Source organism: Cyrtonyx montezumae, unplaced genomic scaffold (genome assembly GCF_038088225.1).
Source record: "Cyrtonyx montezumae isolate F1298 unplaced genomic scaffold, pur_monq_1.0 scaffold_10, whole genome shotgun sequence".
Taxonomy (NCBI): Eukaryota; Metazoa; Chordata; class Aves; order Galliformes; family Odontophoridae; genus Cyrtonyx; species Cyrtonyx montezumae.
Genome location: NW_027071826.1, coordinates 14,251,513 through 14,274,875, shown reverse-complemented (window position 1 = coordinate 14,274,875; position 23,363 = coordinate 14,251,513). Strand labels below are relative to the sequence as shown.

Below are 23,363 nucleotides of genomic sequence, written 5' to 3'. Positions count from 1 at the left end.
GGATCAGCTGGGATATCACTACCTGTAAGAAAGTTAAGAATGGCATTTAATGAAAAACAGCATCCCAATGGTGTGTAGTTACTCATGCCTACAACATTACTAATCAGAACTAAACTAATAGTATATAACTGTAAACTTCATTAAAGATGTTGAAAATCCTCATTCAGATAAACCTAAGTACAAAAACTCTTCAGAATTGCGAGTCAGCACGGGAGTGAAAGGCTCTTTTGTCTGCGGTGTACTGCGCCTCCTGGTGGCCCTCAGAGTGACCCTACAAATGGACCGCGAGCTTCGTTGAATGAACAGCGGAGGACAACGCGTGAAGTCAAGTGCTCCACGCCTGAGACCTTTTCTGACTATTGTGGGTTCTCAGGTGTCTTTTTCTTTCTCTCAGTGACAACTGAACACCGTGCTTTTAGTCATTAGCTGGGCTGCATATAATCCACTACGCTAGTTTCTTGCACTTTTCATTTAAACACCAAGAATAGCATGGACTCTTCTCAGCAGTGTGTGGTGATAGGATGAGGGGAAGTGGCCACAAACTGATGCATAGGGAGTTCTGTGCAAACGTGCATGGGAACTTCTTCACCGTGCAAATGATGGAGCACTGGCACAGCTGCACTGAGAGGTGGTGGAGTCTCCTTCTCTGGAGACATTCAAGACCCACCTGGATGCCTACCTGTGCAACCTGGGCTAGGGAGCTGCTTTGGCAGGGGGGCTGGATTCGATTTCTAGAGGTCCCTTCCCACCCCTACAATTCTGTGATTCTGTGAAAAACTAAATTTAATTTTGCAGTAGCTTTATATACAGCCTCACCAGCACTTAACTCTGCCCCCTAATCCTATGTGTATAAATTTACACTCCTGAAAAAAGACATTGCTTTAGCTACTTGCACTTGATATCCCTCTTAAAATACTGTAGTTGTATTCCTAGTTATAGCTGGGTGCATATGAACCGTGGCCATTATGCTCCTCCACAACTCTCCTTTTTAACATTTCTCAGATCTCCTTATTTCCTTTGCACTGAATGACTTGGATCACTAATGCGAGGACAAACTGCATATGCCATGTGGACATGGGTCAGCCATGCCCAACACGAACTGTGCCTAACAGTCACAGCTGTGACAAAACAGACAGGTCTGAAATCCACTCGCAGTCGACTCGGCACTCCCCTCAGCGCACCGCACCTGGCTAACGCCACAGACGTGAACCTCGGCGTCGGGGCGGTAGCTGAGGGCCGACAGAGAAAGGCGGGCCCCCACCACGAACCTCCACCGCCATTTCGGGCGAGGTCAGAGCGCAAAGGGGGTAGGCCCGCACCAAGATGGCCGCCAGCCAACCGCACCATTATGGCCATACCCCGCCGCGTTCCGGAAGCAGTCGGCTGAGACCCGGAAGAGGCTCCCTGATGCCGGAAGTGGCGCCGTTCCGGGGTGGCGATGGCAGCGGGCGGGCAGCGGCGGCGCGGGCGCGCGGGTCTCTCCGCCTCCCGGTGCCGGGGCGCGGGCTGAGGGGAGCGGGCCGCCTGCCGCCGTCCTCCCGCTCCCTCCTTCTCCGCTGGAGGAAGGTTAGGGGTTGCGTTGGCTCCGGGACTGGGCGGGGAAGGACAGCGAGCGGCGTGCTGAGGGGGCTGTCGCCCCGTCTTTTCATGTGAGGGTTCATGTGTCCGGGCCGCATCGCGGGGGAGGGGGCGGGGGGAGGCGGGCACGGCAGGGAAAACGAGGGAGAAACCGAGCGTTGGCTGCGCCTCTTTCAGCCTGGGTCAGGCCTTTCTGCGTTGCAAGAGCGGAGGGAATCGGCTCCTGCTCAGCTGCTGTTATAACGGTGCCTGTGCGTTTACTGCGCGCCTTCCCTTTGAAGGCTTTGTTTCTGAGTACTGTTAGCACTCTCTAATATGTCCAGATTTGGAAAACAAACAAACAAACAAAAAAACCCAAACAACTATGGGGTAAGTGTGGACTTTGATGCTTAAGGTTTGTCTGATAGATTCTTACCCAAACAGTTTCTTAAATATTTCCATGCTGTCTTGGTAAAAGTATTAACTTAATGTATTTAACGGGAGCGTACTGCTAAGATGTGTAGAAGTTACAATTTAAACACCAAAAGTCACAGGCATAACTAGCAGCTTTCTCTGGTTTTCCCCTGTGTGCGTGGCTGCATTGGCCACCTTACATTTAGCAGTGTCAAGGACAGAACACTTCTCCAGTGCTGCCCTGGTCAGGGTTGAGGATATCCATCAGGAATGAAAAACCATAAACTCTTCTATAATCAGTGCCCAGATGCAGTGGTTCGGTCTTGGGAAGGGGGATCTCAAAAGGTGTAATGATTTTGGTGTCAGTTGTGTTAAACTTTTGTGTAGTTCAGTTACACGTGGCATGCAGGCTCACAGATGCTAGCACACACATAATGTGCATCTTCCCACGCATCAACTGAAAACATCTTTTTTTCAGTGTGATCCCTAGATGGAGACGTAGGTAAAGTTTGATAAAACAGGGTGTTGGTGTGCTGCAGACAAGCCATGCTGCTCGTGGGGCTGGCTGGCTGCATGTGTATTGCTCTTAGAATTTTCAGAAGTGCTCTGATGTCTCCGAACTTGTGGGAATTGGATTGTCTCAGCCTGTGGCTGAGGCACCGATGGTAGATGGGGTGAGTGACTTCCCCAAACCACGACATCGGTTTTGTTAACCCGCTGCTTGACTTCAGCCTCGTAGCTGGCCCTAAGCTGCTCAGAACTTGTGACGGTGCTGTTTACAGAGTCACAGGAATACAGCTTTCCTCTGCTGTAGAGGGAACTTGGATTTTTAGAAATAGGTGTGTGCACTGCTTTTCCTCATGTGTCACGGGAAGTTATGAGATGTTAGTTTGTGAAAACCAAGCGTCGGCTGTGCCCCCTTTCTCCAAACTGTACTGAATTTGTACTTCTCGTGTTACAGGTGCAGAGCATGGAGAATGATGAACTTCCGCCAGAGGATGGGATGGATTGGTGTGGGGCTGTACTTGCTAGCGAGTGCTGCAGCCTTTTATTATGTCTTTGAAATCAACGAGACTTACAACAAACTAGCACTGGAGCACGTTCAGCAGCACCCCAAGGAGCCACAGGAAGGAACCACATGGACACACTCCTTAAAAGTACGACTGCTATCGTTGCCTTTTTGGCTGTGGACTATAATCTTTTTAATACCATATTTACAGATGTTCTTGTTCCTCTATTCCTGTACAAGAGCTGACCCCAAAACTGTTGGCTATTGCATCATTCCTATCTGCTTGGCTGTTATTTGCAATCGTCACCAAACATTTGTGAAGGCCTCTAATCAGATCAGTAGATTACAGCTGATTGACACTTAACTCGATTTCTAGTTTCCGTAGCTGTGCTGAAGCAACTGCATATGCCTGATCTAATCACAAGACTGAAGTTCTGAGTGAGGGCTGGAAAGAGCCTTTCCTTTCAAGCTGTTAAGCAATGAACAGTGACTGTTTTCTATTAAAAAAATAATAATTCCAAAAGTTTTTAAAGTATCAGTCTATCAAAATGACGTGAGTGGGGGAGTTCTCTGTGACACGTGATGGAAGTATTCCTATTTTGCCTTAATGATGCAAAACTGCTACACTCCATCTGAAATGTTCTTTGGGGAAATAAGTTTCTGGTCTGTGACTTTACTCCTCTGTGCAAAAAAAACCCCAAAAAACAACAAACACACAAAAAAGTGAGTTGGTTTGTTTTTCTTTGGAGTAAAATCAATGAAAGGATAATTCTGTGATAAATGTAAAAGGGAAAAGATCAGAAGTTGATTATAAAAGTTGCACTTCGAACAGTTTTTTTTTTTTAATTCATACCTACATCAGTGCTGGTTTCTAATGAGTTTTTAAATACAGATTTAGGAAATGCAGGAAGCAAAGAATAAAGAATGTGCAAATCGTTGAAGGGAAAGTGAAAGATTTTTTTCTTCTCTGAGGTATCATACTTTTATTTTCTCCATGCAGTAGAATACCACGCCGTAGCAGGGAGCAGTGGCACAGGCCTGGAGGTGCTTTAAATTTCTTCCTTGCAATATCAAAAGCAGCTAGTGCTGGTGATGGGATATTGCAGGCACAGAACTGTGTGTTCTCTTCTTCCTTTAGAAATCTCCTTTGGTAAAATTACAAATGGGAATTTTCTTCTATTTTAACCTTGCTCCAGAGATATAAAAACGTGTTCTGTGAGTACTGATGTGTTAAGATGTTACATTTGTGTAGCTCTTACCAAGCTGGGGGTGCTGTTTCTTCCAGAGATGGGAGTAAGTCCCATTCTTCCCGTTCTTGAAAGAAATGCAGTTTTCTTCAGTCATGCTGAAATTTCTTGCCATAATTTCATCCTCTGGTTTTCAGTGCTATTTTGGTATAGCATTTATTCCTAACTACTGGATTGTGTGTTTTCAGTGATGCCAAATCTCTTGTTTTGTCCTGTTTTTTTATTTTTAGTTAATCTTTAAGAAAAAAAAATTTTTTTTGAGCCATGGTGGCAGTAACCTTCTGAATGTGAAAACTTTGCAAAGTATGGACCTCAGAGGCAGTAGGCCCAAAACAATTATGAGATGAACTTCTTCTCAGTTATCATTTTTTATTTGATTGTATGTAATTGTCAGTACCAAATCATCACAAATGCTAATCCACTTCTGACAACTCTTAGGGAACCTTGGACTGTATCATTTTCCTGCTTCGGAAAGAATGTGTTGCTGTGATAAAGGGTGGTAGTTACAACACCTTCAGCTTTGTTTGCATTTGGAGATACTTCTGGACTGTGGTTTCAGATCCCAGCAGGGGTGCCAGGACCTCAAAACACGACGTAGCCTTTACAAGAAGGTTTTATGTTCAAAGTGCAATATGAAAAGGAGGAAGCTGCCATCATAATATGCTGGAGTAAGAATGATCTCTAACTGCTCCTATCTTTTGGAGTCAGAGCTTTTAAGTTGTTATTTCTTAACTCTAAAAATCACCATCTTATTTATCTATAAAATAAAAACTTTTCAATGTTTATAAACAGAAGTCTGTTAATGCAGAGATACATCAATGGTGTTTCATTGTGTCCCTTTGCTTTTAGTTGGCAGTGCTGGCAGTCAGCAGCTGTGGCTCATTGCTATCCTTTCCACTCCTCTGTGTGCAGATGTGGTTGATTGTTTGTGCTGTCTTTTTATTCTCTGTGTCCTGACTCCTTTGGCTGCAGCTGGGTTGGAGGAATCTGATTCCTTTGCAGTTTCTCTGCTTCTGCATAACCCAGAGATGTCTGGCTGGATTTTATTTGGATGCTGTTTTTTAAGTGAGTCGTTGCTGCAATGAGTTATTTAGGAAGGAGCATAAGAGGAAGCACCAAAACTGGAAAATGATAGTGGGAACCATGCGGCCTGGACGAGGAGCACGTGCTGTCTGCGGCCGTGACTTACAGAGGGTGGTTCATGTTAATAGAATTTTCCACTAAGCTTTTATTAAAGCTGTGTGAAAGCATGGGTTTTACAGCTAACTGCAGAGTGACTGCAGAGTGAACCAGTGCTACATCTGTAAAGATCTCAGCTTGAGGTGGGAAGCAGCAATAGAAATTAACTATTAACAGTATACACTATGATAGTGCATAGGAATAGCAGGTGAGAGGGCTGGGAGAAGGCAGTCAGCTCTACTGGTGCTTCCAGCATTTCTGGCACCAGCGGAACATAAACAGGTGAGGTCTCCCTAAGAGAGCATGCAGAAACAATGACAGCAACGATTAGACTGCTTTTACTTGTGAAAGAGACTGTGAAATTAAAGCAGATTACAGTGAGGCTTTTTAGATAGTGTTAATGCTAATGTTACCAAAAGATGTGACTTGCCTATACTAGAACCTTTCTTCATACCAACCTTTGTTCCAAGTGGATGGAGAATAATTGCTGCAACTTCAGTTAGAGGTGGGAAAGCTCTTCTTAACTAAAAAAGATTTAGCTCAGACTTCTTTCTCTTTTGAACAGCTTTCTCAAGCAGGAGCTGTGAAAACAGAGGCAGTAATGAGTCGTGAGGAAACATAATTAACCTCTGTTGGCCTAGCAGTTACTCCGAGCTTTTATTTTTTCCTGCTGAGGAAGCGAGTGGCTGTAGGGTTTAATATTTATCTCTGTGCCACTCGTTCTGCTTTTTTTTTTTTTCCCACTGTGTCACAAGATCAAGCTTTTTCAGATTGCTCGAGCATTGCTCCCGGGCAGCCTGGCTGGCAGTGTCATTAACTGCCTTGCCTCCTGACAGTAATTTCCCATCACAGGAAAACCTCTGCTGCATTCTGTAACTACTGCTGAGCCACTTCACCTCTTCCAGGGGGACAGCAGATGCAGTGAGGTATGGCTGCAGCCCTCCAAGTGAGCTCCAATAAAGTCTGTTTTTTACAGAGAACGTTTCTCCTGGCAGCACAGTAGAGCTGAGCTTTATTTTGTTCCCTCACAAAACCACACGAGTGCCCAATAAATAGCACATGTATTTTCAAACTGTTTTTTAAACCCGTAACACTCGCACTCTGCAGTGAATTTAGTCTCAAAGCTGTCTGAATCAACAAATTCAGTTCTTCAGAGCTGTAACAGCAGACTGTGTCATGCTCCAGAATCGCAGTGTGGAGGAGACTGACACGAAAACAAACCTCAGCCAGGCTTTGTGTATTGGAGCAGCTCTGAGCAGTGGGTCCGCGCCCAGCAGTTACACGAGCTACACTGTCAGGAGCTCACAGCTTAGCGCTGCTGGAGCCCCCGTGCCCTTTTCATTCCTCAAGAGTTGTGTGGCTGCAATAAGGACTGCAAATGACTGTTAAAGGCAAAACCCCTGTGCCTGCTCTAGGCCCAGCACACTGCTGCCTTTGCCGTTCTGATAAACCGCTTCCAACGCTGCGTATAAATATATAAGTACAGCGCACGTCCACCGGACCCCTTTTCCAACCCTCCGCGCTATTTGAAATAACTGCAGGCAGCGTTGTGCTTCGTTTTATTCAGACGCTTCGTGGCACGGCGGCTGCACCTTCGTCCGCTTCGCGGGGGGGAGCTCAGCCCGCGCCGCGCCCGCGCCGTTCTCCTTCTCGTCTTCCTCCTCCTCCTCCTCCTCCTCCTCCTCGTCCTCCTCGTCCTCCCCGTCCTCGTTCAGGCCTCCACCTGCCGGCACACGGCGCTCAGCATCACCCCGCGCCGCCGCGGCCCCGCGCCGCCGCCCGCGCCGCTCGCTCACCGCCGCCGTGCGCTCCGCGCCGCCGCTGCTCCAGCACGAGGGGCGCCAACAGCTCGGCCACGCGCTCCTGCATCTCGCTCAGCCCGCGCTGCAGCGCTCGCAGTTCCCCGCCCGCCTCCGCCTCGCACCGCACGCGCGCCTCCCGCGCCCGCCCGCCGCCCGCGCGCAGCTCCGCCACCAGCTCCATGGCGGCCGGGCGCGCGCCTGAGGCCCGTGACGCGCGCTCCCGCCGCCCGGTTCCGCTTCCGCTGTGGCGCCGCCCGGCGCCCGGGCTGCGCGCTTCCCGCCTCCGCGTCCGTCCGCGGCCATGGCGGCGGCGGCGGAGGAGCCCGTGGTGTCCCTGGCGGAGGTGCTGGCGGAGAACGAGGAGCTGGAGAAGGAGGCGCGGGCCGTGCTGGGCGGCAGCGACCACGAGCGGTGCAGCTACTCCCAGGTGCGGGCGGGGCCGGGAGCGGGACCCCCTCCTCAACCCCCCCCCCACCCCTCCCCCCCGGGTCCCGGCGGCGGCCGTCCGTTACCGCGCTGTGTCCCCGCAGGGCGCGGTGAAGCGCCAGGCGCTGTACGCCTGCAGCACCTGCACGCCGCCCGGCGCGGAGCCCGCCGGCATCTGCCTGGCGTGCAGCTACGAGTGCCACGGCTCGCACCGCCTCCTCGAGCTCTACACCAAGAGGTACCGGGCATGGGCGGGGCGGGCGGCGGCGCCCGGCGGGCACGGGGTTTGTGCCGAGCGTGTGCGTGTGTGTGTGTTTCTTTTTTCCCTTCCAGGACCCGAGGGGAGCCGATAGGCGGGGAGGGGGAGCGACTTTTTGCACGGTCTGGTAGTGATAGGACAAAGGGGAGTGGTTTTAAACTAAAAAGGGGAGCTGCAGGTAGGGCGTGAGCTGGGAGCTCTTCGCTCATTGCCGGCACTGCTGCCCACGGAGCTGCCCCATCCCTGGGGGAGCTCGCAGCGCTGGGCCCTGCTCTGCTGGGGGCAGCCAGCTCACGGCACCGGGTGGGCTTTGCTGTCCCTTCCACCCCAAACCTTCTACGATTCTATGGTTGTTTTTCTTTTGTTTTCTTTCCAGGAACTTCCGCTGTGACTGTGGAAACAGCAAGTTCAAAAACCTGCAGTGCAAGTTGCTCCCGGTGAGTGTGGAGGTTTGGTTTTGCAGGGACGGAGCGGCGGCCCCCAGAGGTCAGTGCTCCCCGGCCGCGGTAGCACGTTGGCTGAGTGGGAGAGCTGCTCAGAAACCTGGGGCTGAACGTTGTGCAGAGAGCAGCGGGGACATCTCCCTGCCCTCCTCCGCCCATGGCTGCAGCTAGAAACGTGAGCCATCGTGACTGAACCTAGGCTGGCTGTGAAGAGCTCCCCTGTGCTTCCACAGCGGTGGCCGCAGGTAGTCCAGCAGTTGTGACCTTTCTGGCAGGCAGCAGGAGAGAGGTGCAGTGTTATTCCACGCTCCGCAGCTGTTCTGTCCCATTTTTCACCTCATTGTATACTGAAACATTTTTTCCTTTCCTTGCAGGAAAAGGGCAAGGTGAATTCAGGAAATAAGTACAATGACAATTTCTACGGCTTGTACTGTACTTGCAAAAGACCTTACCCGGATCCTGAAGATGAGGTATGAAATACAGAGCCCAGCAGTGACCCTGCAGAGCTGCTGGTAATGCAGGATGTGCACGGGGTGGCCCGTGAGATGCACTTTGAGGATGACCCCACTTTGAGAACCTTCTGTTCGTATCAGTTTTGGTTGTGATGTGTGGTATAAAGAAAACCATGAGGACAGAATTATGAGTGATAGAACGTGTTTATGCCTTAAAGGCAGACGAGGAAGGCAAACCAGCACTGGGAGGGAATGCTGCTTCAACTGTCTCTACTTCCTCCTTACAAAGTTGCATAGCTCTCTTAGAGGATGCGTTTTTCATTGTCCACTGTAAGTGTGGAACAAACAGATATGTTAAGGGAGAGCAGAATCTGCTCCCTCCTGCCTGCAGCAGTGCTATGACAGGGCTCTGCTCTGAGGAGTCTGTCCCATAGCAGCAGTGTTGGTGGCACCCACAGCTCTTCCTCTGTGTGGTGTGTAAACAGTACTGGGTTTGCATACACACGCTTGTGTTGACACTCAGAGAAGTTAAGCAGTAAGGAAGGCGTATGTCTCCTTCAGTAGGAAAAAGGATAATCTAAACTCATCTCCATGAAGTGCCTTTAAAGAAATCAGGATTAACTGTTCTTTACCAAAGTGGTTTGAGTTACACTGTATCACGGATGGCTAAGTCAGGACTGTGGCGTTGCTGCATCACCTGTCAGCATCTTTTGCTCAGCTGCCTGCTCGTGCCTCTCTGCTCACTGGAAGAAAGATACCAACACTGTGTTAACCACTCCTGTGTGTGAGAATGCCTTGCTCTACTGGGGAAACAAGTTTTGTGACAGTAACTGGCAATTCCATGGGCTTGTCAGTATGACAGATTGCACATGCTGTGTAACTTCAGGGAAGCGAGCTGACTGTAACTGCTCATTAATGGCAGCTCCTGTGGGTGGGGGGTGGGTGGGGATGGAAGTGCAGTTCACTCTGCACAGGGCTGCAGTGTGAGGCTTGGGGAAGATCCTGAAGGCTAATGCTAATCATGTGACCGTCCCTCCAGATCCCAGATGAAATGATCCAGTGCATAGTGTGTGAAGACTGGTTCCACGGAAGGGTAAGGAAACTATAAGTAGCAGAATTGCCATTGGCATAGAAATAAATTAGCATCAGGTAAGTCCATGTGTTAATTAGTACTCGGGAAGCTCTGCTGTACGTTCTGGGGTGTTTCTTTTTGTTTAATGTAAGGGAATATTAAATCTTGCACTGTCCTTCCCTCCAGTCCAAAAACATTAGCATGAGCACTACCAACTGCAAGGTTCCTTCTGCAGAATAAAGCAATGACTTCTGTATCAGGCTCCTTAATTAGAAAATCTAATCCTTAGAATTGGTGATAAGAAGATTCTTGCTGAGGCACACCATCACCTCCCCCAGTAGCTCATTCAGAAGAATGCTTTTAAACCGTAGTTACCTTAAGTAGCAAGGAACTAATGGCACTGTTGGTTCCTGATTAGAAACTTCAGGAAGATCTGTCAGAAGCAGCCAAGCACTTAGGGCTTCAGCCTCTTCTCCCTTCAGGGGAACGAGGGAAGTTCCACAGTGGGCAGTTAGAAAGTAAAACGTTTGAAGTTGAAGGATCAAGGAAGAAAAAAGGACGATTGGCTTCAGTTATAGTTCATGGAGATGTTGGACTATGGCATTTTTTTGTAAATGTGCCTGTTAAGAACACTGTGCTGCACACTGAGCTTTGTATGAATGTTTTGCAGAAGAAAGCAGGTGGTGCTTTTAATTGCTTCACTATTTCTTGGTGGTTTACAGAGAGGCTTGGGATGTAGTTCTTCTCAATTCCGGTGTTTAAATGATAGGAGGGCTTAGAGTACACACACATAAGCAATCATAAAAAGTTATTCAGGTGCCTGAAGTGTGTGGTAGGTATCTTATTAATCCACGTTTAGGGCAGCGTTTAGAAAAAGTGTTTAGGAATGAGACAGAACTCAGCTTTCTGGGTAAGTAGAAGGCACAGAGGACTGTAAACTAAGCAAAGATAGAATTGTTTATATAGATATAAACATGTTGACATTATATAAACTATTTCCAGTCTTCGTTACACTGATATTTGTCACAGAGTTATCGGGAAAGTATGCTCGTGTGGAAAATATGTTGGCAGTTGATGTTTTCTTCATCTGAAGCTAGAGCTGAACCTATTAATTTGCAGTGAACGTTCAACTGCTGCATGCCTGTTTCTTTTCAACAGCATCTTGGTGCAGTACCCCCTGACAGCGGAGACTTCCACGAAATGGTGTGCCAAGCCTGCATGAAACACTGCCATTTCCTGTGGGCATATGCTTCGCAGTTTGCAGGTGAACAAAACTAATAGCATTGAGACAGTGCTGAATTAGTATGTCTTTCTCCTGCTTTGTTGATTAATGACATTATACTCTTGAAGTGGTGGGAGAAATGCTACTTGTATTGGGCAGTGGAACGTGCAGGGTTGGGGTAGCTGTTTTCACTTTTAAATCTTAATTTCAGAGAGTTCACTGTTTTATTTATTTCCTCACAGAACTGCTAGCATACATATGGATGTATATTTAGTACTGGTATTGAGGGACTAACCTGAATCCAGGATCTGAAGAGGCATTGTAAGGGAAAACAGCTGAGTCTGAGAGGCTCTGAGCAGAAAAAGTGTCCCGATAGGAACGTGTAAAACGCTGATCCCAATAGTCGGGGCTCTGCTCAGGTCGTGTGTTCCTTCTGGTCACAGCAGGCATCTCTCTGGTATGTGCTCCCTGTGGGATCAGAAGGGGAGATGAGCTGAGTCCAATGGAAAAAGCTGGCTTCATGTAGCCTTGTTTCCTCAGCGTTGCTCATGGCAACTGTCATGTGCCAGGAATTTCAGTGGAAATTTTTAGGGACTCCTGGCAGGCTTACCTGAGTTTCTGCTTGCTTGAATGGGAACACAGTGCAGTATGTTAGTTTGTTTGGTTTTTTTGTATGTTTGGGTTTTCTTCTTGTAACGAGCTGTGTCACTGAGAACACAAACTGACGTCAAAACATAAACGTGTTTTATGTAAGGAAGTGGTTAAGGTAGTTGATCTGTCACGGAGTTCTGTTTATGTCAGATAGAGTCATAGAATCATTAGAGTTGGAAGGGACCTTTAAAGGCCATCTAGCCCAACTCACCCACAATGAACAGAGACATCCACAGCTAGAGCAGGTTGCCCGGAGCCTGATCCAGCCTCGCCTTGGAAGTCTCCAGGCATCCACCACATCTCTGGGCAATCTGTTCCAGTGCATCACCACCCTCGCTGTAGGAGACTTCCATATATCTAACCCAAATCTGCCCTCTGTAAGCATTTCTCCTTGTCCTGTCGCAACAAACCCTGCTGAAGAGTCTGTCCCCTTCTTTCCCACTTAAGATACTGAAAGGCTGCTGTCAGGTCACCTCACAGCCTTCTCCCCTCCAGGCTGAACAGCCCTAGCTCTCTCAGTGCCCCCAGGTCTCCTTCTGCAGGGCTGCACTCAATCCTTTCATCCCCCAGCTTCAGACAGACACCTTATAAAACTATATATAGAGCTGAAAGACGTCTGTGAATGCTTCAGAAAGGTTATGCATTTTCGTTGTGGGTTTTTTGTTTTTAATTCTGTCTAGAATAACTGGGAGACTCCACCACAAAGTCAGCAAAAGGTATGTGACAGCTACTGAACCTGTGATAACATGCCAGGAGTGCTAAGAAGGACAAGCATTTCAGTACAGAACTATTGTGACTTTCTGGCATGGTATTATTTTTACTTCTGTGCTTGTTTGTCTTCCAGTTCCTGCTTTGACCAAAGCAAACTCTCTTGAAGATGAAGGGATTGTCCTGAATGTTGAGGAAAGCGAAGAGCAGAAGAAAGAAATAAAAAAGGAAAGTAGACCAGAACACCAAGAAATAAAGGAGGAAAAGCAAACAGAACAGATTAATGAACCATCCACCAGCTCTGGGTCTGCTTGTCCGGAGGTAAACTGTGCTGCCCTTTCTGTCTTGTACATCTTTGTACTCATGGTGCAAGAAGCAAAACTCACCTCTTCTCAGGTTCACTGAGTAGGTGAATGCTTTCTAATTTCCACGTTCCTCTTCAGTTGCTGACACTACAGCCGTGGTCTCAGTGGGTCACAGCCCAGGCTACAGAACTTGCCTGTAAAAGCAGGGGAGATAATGGTGCAAGATGTGTTTGTGTGTAGAGCAGGTGCATCCCAGCTGGTCAGCCCTTCTGCCTTCACCACAAGGCAACTCTGACTTTGTTACGGTACAGTGCTGCTATGCATTGTAACTGCATTTCCACAACACGCCTGCTCAGATTTCTTTAACATTTATGGGTTGTGCTGTAAGTTTCTAAAGAACAGTTGTACTTCCAGGGGAAATCTCTAACCCACACCAGAACCCTTATGTGAACAAAACTGGGTCAGAGAAATTTTGTGTAAGGAAAATGGTGTGCTGGAAGGAACAGCGTTGTTTGGAATTGCAGAGCTCTGAGTGATCTTTTTCAATTCAGGTGGGTGTTAGGAGTGAAGAATCAGGCTGCAAGCTGAAAGAGCTCCAAAGCAAGCAGGTTTTAAAGAAAGATACTGCCACCTTTTGGCCATCAAACTGGAGAAGCAAATTATGCACTTGTGAAGATTGCTTGGTATGTATTCTGCTTTCACTGTAGTCACTGAAGTTGGGAGAGGCAGGAAGGGGCTCCCAAAGAAGCTCTGAAGAGAAACTTACACATAGGAGACTGTGAGAATGTCCTTATGCTGCATTATAAACACATAAAGTCCCTCCACGTGACATAAACACACCAGACCCTGTGGAACTAATGCAGCTCGGACAAGCTCCTAAACATCTGCATTTCCTTTGCAGCTCCAAGCCAGTCTTGTTTTGGAAGTCAGCATGGGGAAGTGCCCAAAACACACAATACAGAAATTTTAATTTGTGAACGCAAAAAGGTGTAGGGGAGAGCAGCTAATGTCTGAGAAGTTTTGTAATGCTGAAGTAAATTTTACATTATTCTCCAGAAAATGTATGCAGAGCTCGAAGTCCAGTTCCTGACAGATGAATGTGACACTGTCTTGGCTTACGAAAACAAAGGCACCAACGATCAGGAAACAGACAGGAGAGACCCTTTAATGGACACCCTTAACAGCATGAACAGAGTCCAGCAAGTAGAACTCATCTGTGGTAAATATAAAAGCATTCATTTTTTACAATCTGGTCAGTACCAGATCTTGCACTTCAAAATGAGTGTGAAATCAACATGTAGAAGACTATGACAGACTGCAAACCTCAGTCAGTGTAACTGTGGAAAAGTTTGTCCTCTCGGGCTGGTTGTTAGAACTTACATTAACAAACTAGATGGCATGGAAACTCTGCTGTTAACCAGCTCAAGCATGGTAGTGATGGTAACATCTTCCACTATGAGTATTTAAGCATTAGTTTACAGTTCTGTTTTCTGGCTTCTTTTCCCTTGCTCATTCTGCTGTTTTGGCCGTGTCTCGGTGTCAGGGCGGTGCCCATTGTGGTGAAGCTGTGGTGAAGGCTGGTCTTTGGGACCTGCTGTGCACAGCACACTGAATTACAGCCCATTTCTCTGAAGGCCCCCTGAGCAGATCCTCCGTGGCCAGGCAGATCAGTATCAGGCAGCGCTTGTTTACCCAGACTTGTTTCATTCTTGGTTTTTTCTTTAACTTAAAACCCAGTTCAAGTCTAGATTTCTCAAGTAAAGCTAATGGACAGAGGAAGTGCAACAGGTTGTCTTATTGAACCAAGTTGTGTACTAAGTCTGTTTTGTTTTCTTCTTCGTTTCTTTCCTTCACTTCTCCATCCAGAATACAATGACCTAAAGACAGAACTGACTGACTATCTCAGGAGATTTGCAGACGAGGGAACGGTAAGCTGCAGCGTGCAGGATTTGAAGAACCTAGATGCTAGAAATGGTTTAAAGTATCGCTGAAGGGTTTTAGAGAGTGCTGTGCTATACTGTAGTGGTTTACTTCTGTTTCATGGAATTGCCATTACTGCAGTAGAGCCTGGATGTTCCCGATTCAACTGGAATTCAAGAATCCTGTTTCTGTAACACTGCTGACAATAACGATACAGTAAACCTTGTAGGTTGTTTTCCTTGAGGAAGTTGTATGCCATTATTAACAAAAGCATTTTAAAACTCATATGAAGGCACAGATTTGTTAAACCACCACTTAGTTACGGCGTGTCTGAAGTGAGCTTGTCAATTTTTGCTTTGTGTTAATTATTTTAATCATAAAAGCAAGTAGGCAAACCATTAAGAACATGAAGAGCTTTGCTCCCTGTGCTTGTTTTACGTTTGGGAAACTAATTTCCCTCTTTGTATTCTCTTGCAGTAAAATCTGGCCATTAACCATTCCCTTTGGTAAGACAGGAAAGCTGCTTTGCTGTAGTTGTATCAGATTTCAAACTATTTCTAAATGCTTTGTGCACTACCTACGGAACGGGCATAAGAAGTAGGACAGCTGAAGTGAAATACTGTACCACAACTCAGGGTTTCCTGTTGTTTCCCCAAGGTCGTTAAAAGAGAAGACATTCAGCACTTCTTTGAAGAATTTCAGTCAAGGAAAAGACGACGGACCAACAGGATGCAGTACTACTGTAGTTAGAGGCTGAAAGGACAACTGGGAAAACAGTATTCGTCACAGAAGAGACCGTTTTAGTACTCAGCTTCTCATCAAAATCCAATTATTCAAGAAACTGCCTCCACCATCACTGATGTTCTTTGAAAGCTGGCCTCACCTCGAGGAGGAAGATTGCTTGTTGGAAGAACATTGTACCGCAGTTTATTCCCTTTCTCCTTTCACCTATTTTACTTTCAGTGCCCATAGCTCTGCAGCATCCTAAAACATGGGTGTCATACGCAATCTGTTCTTCAATACTGGAGTGTGTTGCTTTCCTGCTCTGGTTCTGTATCATCTCTTCTGGTTGTGGTGATTCTTGCAGGTGCTCCCTGTGCAAAATAAGCTTGTGTTTCCTGCACACAGGGAGGAGTGGCTCCTCGTCCAGTCAAGCAGGCACATTACAGTGTCTGTTGGTTTTAATCACGGTTGGTGAAACTGCATTCTAGAACTTGGTTCATGTCATGTAAACTAGGTAGTGCTGTACTGCACGCTAACTGCTGTGGGAGTGCTCCCTAAGCAGGGGAAAAGTGAGAAATCATGGGTTAGTCTTGATGCAGCAGATTTTTATAAACTCAATAACTTGTTTCTAATATTGTACTGTGATGTTTTACACGCAGCAATTTGTCACGTGGATTTTATCTACTCGCTAAACTATTGAGGAAGAGGTACTAAGTGACAAAACGAGCAGGGGGGGTGTTGTTAGAACACTTCTAACAAGCTTGCTTTTTAAAAAACTGCTACTTCAAATTGTTCCTGGAGACACTGCTGCATCCTGGTGTTTTGTACAGTATAAGGGGATGATCTTTTTGTAATCACTGTGATAATCAAGGAACAGGAGGTTTCACTGACTTTTCAAGAATCCACACTTAACTGCAATTATGTTTTGATTTTTCCTAAGTTATTTTGAGCCTAACGTAGGGCTTTTTTGTTTTATTTTCCATACTCACAAAACCCAAATCCTGCTTTAGGAATTTTTAACTCTTGCTTTCTGTAGTTGGAGGACTTGTTTGGGGTACTATTCTGCTTCCTCATTAATGAGGCTTTTTAGAAGAATATCAGGCATTTATCATTTTCCCTATTTTTTTTGACCGTTTCATTTACATAAGCTAGTTCTAACAAAGGCTCAGTTTATGAGTTTGTTCCACGCAAGACGATAGTTGCTTTTAAATTTAACTCAGTATTGTATGTGCTTTTTTGTAGCAACTGTTACAGGACTTTAACTGCATATCTAATTAAAGTACGTAAAAATTAAGTAACTGTTCTGTCTGCAGGGTCTTGTTTTTTGAAATGCAGTTATAATGTTTGGTTGGGTTACAGATGAACATGGAACACCACTACAGTAGTTATATCAACCATATGGGAGGCTGATTCAGGTTGGGCTGAGCCAAACCTGATGTTCTCAGAGCTTTGCTCCCAGGTCCAACCCAGTTTGCCACGCAGGGATGTACATTTTCAAGCAGGAGAAAAGAGCAGTGAAATCTGTATCCTCTGTTTTTTTACATGTGTATGGGAACTGTTGAATCACAGCCTGAACCACTGATTGATCACCTGAGGTGAGCACTGAGTCAGCTGCAGGAGCACAGGTGAAGGCAATCACCTGTGTGACTGGAAGGGCTGGAGCCTGGCTCCACCTCTCCCAGACCCCATTTAAGGGCTGACCACCACTGGGGAAGGATCTCTTGTGGGAGATCCCTCCCCTGTGGAGTTTTCCCCTGTGAACCACAATCCTCAGAGATAAATGAGCATTTCTCTTTATACTGATCGTCTCTTTTCCATCCCGATAGTTTTGCTAATTACACCATCTATAAAATATATCACCTAACAATACCATTTGGCATTTTGTTAACTTCACCTCTTACAACATGTAACTCGTTAAACAGGAGTGGGAACAGAAGCAAGTGCTGTCCTCAGTTCCATCTCTGAGTTCAGATCACCCAGAATACATTTTGAATGCGTTTTGAACCATTTGCTATTCTCCCTCTAGCATATATATTTCAAAGCAAAACACAACAACAGCTGCCACAGCACAGGTAATACTGCAGCAAGACCCAGTCCCAGCACTCACTGCGCTCAAGAAATTAAAGCTATGGTGCAGTTAAAGCTTGTGAACTTGCAAGTTCCAGAACAATGAGGTAGCACAGCCCTAGTTTCACACAATGAATTGCCTGTTTTTGGCAGCAGCCTACACTAAGGTAAGCGAGCGTAGATTACCTGAAGTGATCATCAACTACCTGGATGCAGCAGAAGCAGACAGTTTCCCTTTCAGACTTTAAATCCAGGTGTGTGCTCTTCCCAAAGGCTGCCCCGAAGGTCTTCCATGAAGTTCAGCTGCTGTTGTAGCAAAGCCTGCAACAATTCAATACTGGTTCAGAACATTACTCTTAAAAGTCATATTTTTGTAGCTGGGGAGAGTGGGAGAAAGATGTCAATTAGTATTTGAGATCACACATACCTTTCCTCCCTGCCTCCATCATGTCCCCCTGCTCCTCTTCAGCCAGGACTTAACCCACAGTACATTGCTGTTGTACAGAGTGGGAGTGCAGTCGTTTCCACCTGCTGGATGACACCCTTCTAAAACACTTCATCTCTTTGAAGGAGCAGAACAGTTGTTCCTGTGAAACAGATTTAAGGAAGATCCAGCTGGCAAGGAACAACTAAAATTCAAGAGAAGAATGTGAGTGCTGAGTATTTAATTAGTCCTTGGCTCTGAGAAAATACCTTCTAAAACCAGGGCTCAGCCTCGCTGCCTTGCCTTTGAATAGTCCCCATTACCATGGACAGAGAATAGTCACAGTCAAGCCACAAGAACTCACTGAAATCTCAGTGAAGTGCTTTTCTTCATCTATTGAAAGATGCCACTCATTTTCAATTCCTATTTTTACAGTGGTTTATATCCTTGTTCAATGGCAACTTTCTTCCAGAAGAACTGCCAGACCTTGTTTTTCCTAAGAGCCTTTCCTGTGGCAGGGCACCTTCTGGCTCGTACCTGAGCAGTGTGTGAGCCCAGAACCACAGAACACACAGCCTCACCTGCTGCCACAGCATGCCTGGCATGAAGGAGCCACACGAGCACATTCTATACAAGCCATTTATTTGAAATGCCAACTATACGTAGGATAAAGTCAGTGTTACATGCTTCTCAGCAACAGTAGAAAAATAGAACCAGTGAAAACCTTTTTACAACTGTAATGGTACTCAAAAGAGAAATGTATTGTTTTACAATGTATCACACAGGACTAGAATTCAAGTTTGGAGGTACCTAAATAAAAATACTATTTTTTTTTCCTTAAAAAACACTATGTACAATTGAAGCGTAAACAAGTTTTACAAAGTACTGGTTATGCAGGTTGTAGAAAAAAACACTTGCATAGGACACGAAGTCAGTTTAAGAAAGTTTTTCTGAGCCTTTAGCATTGAAGGCACTTGACTTTATACCAGTAACAACACGAGGACGAGAAACAGAACGGTGACGCTGCGGAAGGCAACGGCTGCCCCCTGGGATACACACCATCACAGAAAACCCACGTACGGTTTTACAGTTGAATCTCAGCTGCTCCCTGCTTTTAGCAGAGCTCAGCACCACCTCTACCATAGAAGCATATAATTATTAGAAGAAATAACAGTGCCTCAAACAGCACACGTATGCTTTCAGAAAACCCCAAACCAAAGAAACCCATGAAGACAAACATCTGGAACATTCTGGGACCCAAAACCAAGGCTTACAAGTAAGGGTGGCCACAGCCTTAGCTTCTGGAACTGAAAAATATAACAAGAAACTGCTAATCAACACAGCAGTTATTAACACGCAACTACAGTAACAATCAAACATTTCAAAGGAAGAATCTGTTTCAGGAATTAAGTTATTCATCCATACTTTAAGGAAAAGAGGAAGGGGTCAGGGAAAGGGGAAAAAAAGTTTTTGCATGTTGCTCACCACATCAAAGTCTGAGCTCTCCGTTTAGGAGAATAAGGAGCACGAATCATCCTCATCCAAGAAAGCTCAATGTTCATACCTCTATCCTAAAGCAACACGTAGTCACTAATCCAATATCTCCACCAGACTGTAGGAGGAAAACATGTTACTTTCCAGCCTAATCAGAAAGTGCTTCATGTAAACAAGGAGCTTTTGCACCAAAGTTTCAGTAGAAAGAGAACAGCAAGTAGCAGGTAGCATAGGTACGTGTGTTCTGCAAGCAAAATGCAGCAAAATGAGCTTCTGATTGGTGCTTCCATGAAGAAGAATAAAGATGGTCTCGCTCTCCTCCCTCCCCCAACCGACTAAGTAGGAAATCCCACCCCAGACTACAGAAACACAATTCCACTAATTGGATAAAGCCTTCTTTTCAACTTAAGAACAGCCACCATTAGCTGCTATTTTCTTCCTAACTCAAAATATACAAGTGAAAACAGATTGTCTGAATGGCCTGATTGTCTTTGTGGCCTCAAAAGGACTCAGCTTTTATTCTGCACCTACTTTTCAATACTCTATTCTCTCCTTAATACTGCTCAGCTTCTGAGACTTCAGAAACAATTTTGTATTCTAAAATGCAGACCTGTCTCCCACTCCAGAAAGGCATTTCTCACAGCTGATTCCAAAGCCAAACTATCCTGTTACTTCCCTCACATCATAACCTCAAAACTTCTCTGTATCAGCCACACACCCATAGGTTTCAAGCTCAGGAGTTAGATTTCAGCCCCATCTCAGTCCAGGCACACAGTGCCACAAACTAATACAGATTAGTTTCTTTCAAAAGTGTATTTATGAATTCTGGGTAAAAAAATAAAACATGTCATTCAGGACAGCTGTCCTCAGAAACCCACTCCGATGCTTCAGCAGTTAAGCTACCAACATATATATGAAGCACATGCAGTGAGTTTCAGGTTCAGTTACATCTGATGCAAGTTAATGCTTCTAGTGCTCACGAGTACAACACTGGAGTGTGTGGTTAGAGCTACAAGGTAAGACAGCACCGTGCTCAGTCTTCAGCATAACTCCAAGGAGCCTCAGTCCTTAACCACGAGAGCACTGCTCCCCCCAGCACCTTCTCACATCTGACAGCATTCTACACTGCAGCCCCACAGAAGTAACATGCACCAGTGACAAGGTCAGGTCTCATTTCAACTGTGGTAAAATAAAATGGTTTTAAAGAGGCTAATGGAGGAAAAAAAAAACATCTCTCCTCACCCACAAAACACTTACATGACCTGCACAGTTCAGCAACGTTTCTCTCCCAACCCTCCACTGTGCCTTTCAGGGCTGTACCTCAGAAGGAGCATCTGCAGAGCCTTCCTAGCAGCAGAAGGCGTACGTAAGGAGGAGACATAAGGATTTACTGGCTCAAAACCCCAAATCTTCACTTCTCTAGAAGCTACCTGTTAATTCTGGAATGCAGTATTCAATATATTTCAGAGAAATTGTTTTGTGGCTGGCAAGCCTTTCAAGCTATAATAAAACAAGATGTGTAAGGAAAACTGCCATCAGTTAAAAGCAGATCTATTCAGAGAAATCTTGCTGCAGTATTAAACATTTTGAGCTGGTTAGGCAGGAAACAGCCTAACCTTGATTAACCTTAATGCAGTTCTTAGGTCATACCCAGGATTAATGCTTCCAGCTAATGGGAAATTCTTCATGAAAGAAGATGCATTAAAAAATAAAAAAGCCCACACCAACCAGGTGATCACCAGTAATCACTACACTGCAGTGGCACCACTCACCCCACATGTAGTGAAGCTGTGGTAAGAACTAAACAGCAAGTACTAAGGAGAATGCACTCAATTACAGCTGATACACAGCTGCATCAGTGAATCTCAACCCAGCAGTACAGAGCCAGCCCCAAATCCTTCCTTCTTTATATGACAGTATGAGATGAATCTCATTTCTATTCTTTAAAAAAGCAAGGTAAGGGGATGAAAAATGTAATTTAAAAGTGCCAAAGCTTCACACACTTAAGCTGGAGCAGTTACTCTTCACTTTGATTGTGTTCTCAGATCAGATAAAGGAACACTGAACAACGTTGCTAAGAGTGAAGCCCTTTTTTAAAATCATAGGCGGGAGAAAGCAAGGCAATGAGCAGACACTTCAGCACCTCTGCTGGAGAGAGAACCCTCTCAACTAGAGAGTCACCATTCAGGAAACAGCACAGGATACAATGCCTTGTCTTACTGACACGCCAGGATGCAGTGTGAATCCTCAACTCCTCTCTTCACTCACCCCCAGTATGGGCAGCTGGAAGTACAAGTCCTTCTTACAGTATTTCTAGATTCATTTCTGCATGGTCAAATGAACAACTCTAGTCTGGCTAATAAGTGCTTTTGGGTGACCATCAAATTCCCTGCAGTTAAGCACAAAGCAAACAGAATCAGACAGATCCTGGTAAATTTAACTGGACTTTGGACTCCTAAATATCCCCTTGGATACTTGAAATCTCATGTAGTTCTTGGGGTGAGCTCGTTATAAGGTAAGTAAGACCAGCTGCCAGAACCTTTCAAACAAAACATTAGACTGGATTCTTGCTGTAGTCATAAAATCAGGAAGATTTCAGATCTAAACAAAAAAATCGAACTAAAAAATGTAGTGTTTTGATGTGCTGTTCTTTGGAATTCCTATAATTAAAAAATAAACACGTTGTTGCTATCTCATAAGAAAATACATTTCATAATGTGCAACCCAATGCACATAGGGAAGTGGCAGGTGAAAAGGAAAATGCAAAAAGTATGAAAATACAGTCCTTTAAATGTGACAATAAAGTTTAACAGATTAGTACAAAACTAATACACTAAAATAGATGTACAGGTGCAAAAGGCTACCAGGTTGTAGAAAAAGGTACCAGTTTGTAGTTTGTTTTTTTTTAAAGGCTTAATTAAATTTGCTAAGAAAAAAGATGGTTTTCCACAAAATAAAACCAGAAGCAGCATTAAAATCTGATAGCATGCTATCTCTAACAAAGCAGTGTATGTACAAAACAGAAGGATGAAGCTAAATTTATCTGCTGGCATGAATGAATTTGTCTGACAGAAGTCAGGCCAAAAGTTGCAAAGAACGGGAAGTTTACAACTCTTAGGCACAGAGAAACAGTGGAGGTTGCTTTCATAGGGCAGATTTTTTATACAGGAAGTCTGGTTTGTTTGGAGACCTCCTTCCTCTGCTTACTGCATCTTCCCTTTCCAAATCTGCACTTCTCTGTGCTCCATGTTCCAACGGCTCATCATCCGCCACTCTCCTACCAGGTCTCTCTTCTTGCATTTCAGAGGTGTATGCAGAGTGAGAAGGTCTGTTGGAGGTTAGCCCATAGGTTAAGTCAGTTTCCATTTTTGTTCTTCCCCTGATGTGAACTGGGCCATTGCCAGCAATTTCCTGGGTAGCCAATGCCAAGTCCAGTCGCTGGGGAGGTTGTTCTAAGACATCGAGGTGTATTGGCTCATTCTTTTGTCTGTGTTGATGCCCATCCTGGGAGATCAGGTATTCCCTCCTAGAATCCTCTTGCTTCTTAGGAGATATCTGGGAAGGTAGATAAGCTGGCTTTAAGCCACTCGGTGATGCCTTATTGTGGCTATACAAATCTGGGCCATAATATATGCTTTGCGAAGGCAAAGGACTGTGCCTGCTCAGTGCTGGAGTGGAAGGTCTGCATGCAGCATTAGAGAAGTCATAGAAGTCAGGATATTCCTGCTGATTTTCTCGAGCATCTATTTTTTGCTCTATTGCATGTTTCTTTCGAGAAGTAGGCATGTGTCTGCTCTGAATACATGAAATGTGCTGGGGTGGACCAGGCCCCACCTCTGTAACCGTCTGGCTTAGCTCTGTATCGACAGTAAGCTCTGGCAGTCGTCTGTCTTTTAAAGACATAGCTGACACCCCCATTGCAATATCTGGCATCAGTTCGTTCAGCAAGGGCTGAGTGCACTGGAAAAGAAAAAGAAAACAGTCCACAA

At 45.6% G+C, this 23,363-nt stretch overlaps 4 protein-coding genes across 5 annotated transcripts in view; 2 read left to right on the top strand and 2 right to left on the bottom strand.

Moving 5' to 3' along the window:
* The first annotated feature begins 1,412 nt into the window (after positions 1-1,412).
* On the top strand, positions 1,413-3,495 carry LYSET (lysosomal enzyme trafficking factor). The gene is made up of 2 exons (XM_065750819.1): positions 1,413-1,566; positions 2,933-3,495. The coding sequence occupies exon 2, from the start codon at positions 2,949-2,951 to the stop codon at positions 3,342-3,344; it is 396 nt and encodes a 131-aa protein (XP_065606891.1). The 5' UTR covers positions 1,413-1,566; positions 2,933-2,948; the 3' UTR covers positions 3,345-3,495.
* A 3,432-nt stretch (positions 3,496-6,927) lies between these two features.
* On the bottom strand, positions 6,928-7,420 carry LOC136058093 (sodium/potassium/calcium exchanger 1-like). Its single transcript, XM_065751359.1, has 3 exons — positions 7,226-7,420; positions 7,157-7,193; positions 6,928-7,112 (listed from the first exon to the last, which is right to left on the bottom strand). Exons 1-3 carry the CDS (start codon positions 7,387-7,389, stop codon positions 6,966-6,968), a joined length of 348 nt encoding a protein of 115 aa, XP_065607431.1. The 5' UTR covers positions 7,390-7,420; the 3' UTR covers positions 6,928-6,965.
* A 60-nt stretch (positions 7,421-7,480) lies between these two features.
* UBR7 (ubiquitin protein ligase E3 component n-recognin 7) lies at positions 7,481-15,516 on the top strand. The gene is made up of 11 exons (XM_065751328.1): positions 7,481-7,635; positions 7,739-7,872; positions 8,270-8,330; positions 8,711-8,806; positions 9,828-9,881; positions 11,019-11,124; positions 12,578-12,762; positions 13,298-13,429; positions 13,803-13,965; positions 14,613-14,674; positions 15,324-15,516. Exons 1-11 carry the CDS (start codon positions 7,510-7,512, stop codon positions 15,414-15,416), a joined length of 1,212 nt encoding a protein of 403 aa, XP_065607400.1. The 5' UTR covers positions 7,481-7,509; the 3' UTR covers positions 15,417-15,516.
* Positions 15,517-21,433: 5,917 nt separating this feature from the next.
* BTBD7 (BTB domain containing 7) overlaps positions 21,434-23,363 on the bottom strand; it is a 43,480-nt gene continuing 41,550 nt past the window's right edge. For both annotated transcript variants that reach the window (XM_065751001.1, XM_065751010.1), the window contains one exon: positions 21,434-23,334. In XM_065751001.1, the coding sequence (XP_065607073.1) occupies positions 22,519-23,334 (816 nt within the window). In that variant the 3' untranslated portion in view covers positions 21,434-22,518. The remainder of the gene's footprint in view (positions 23,335-23,363) is intronic.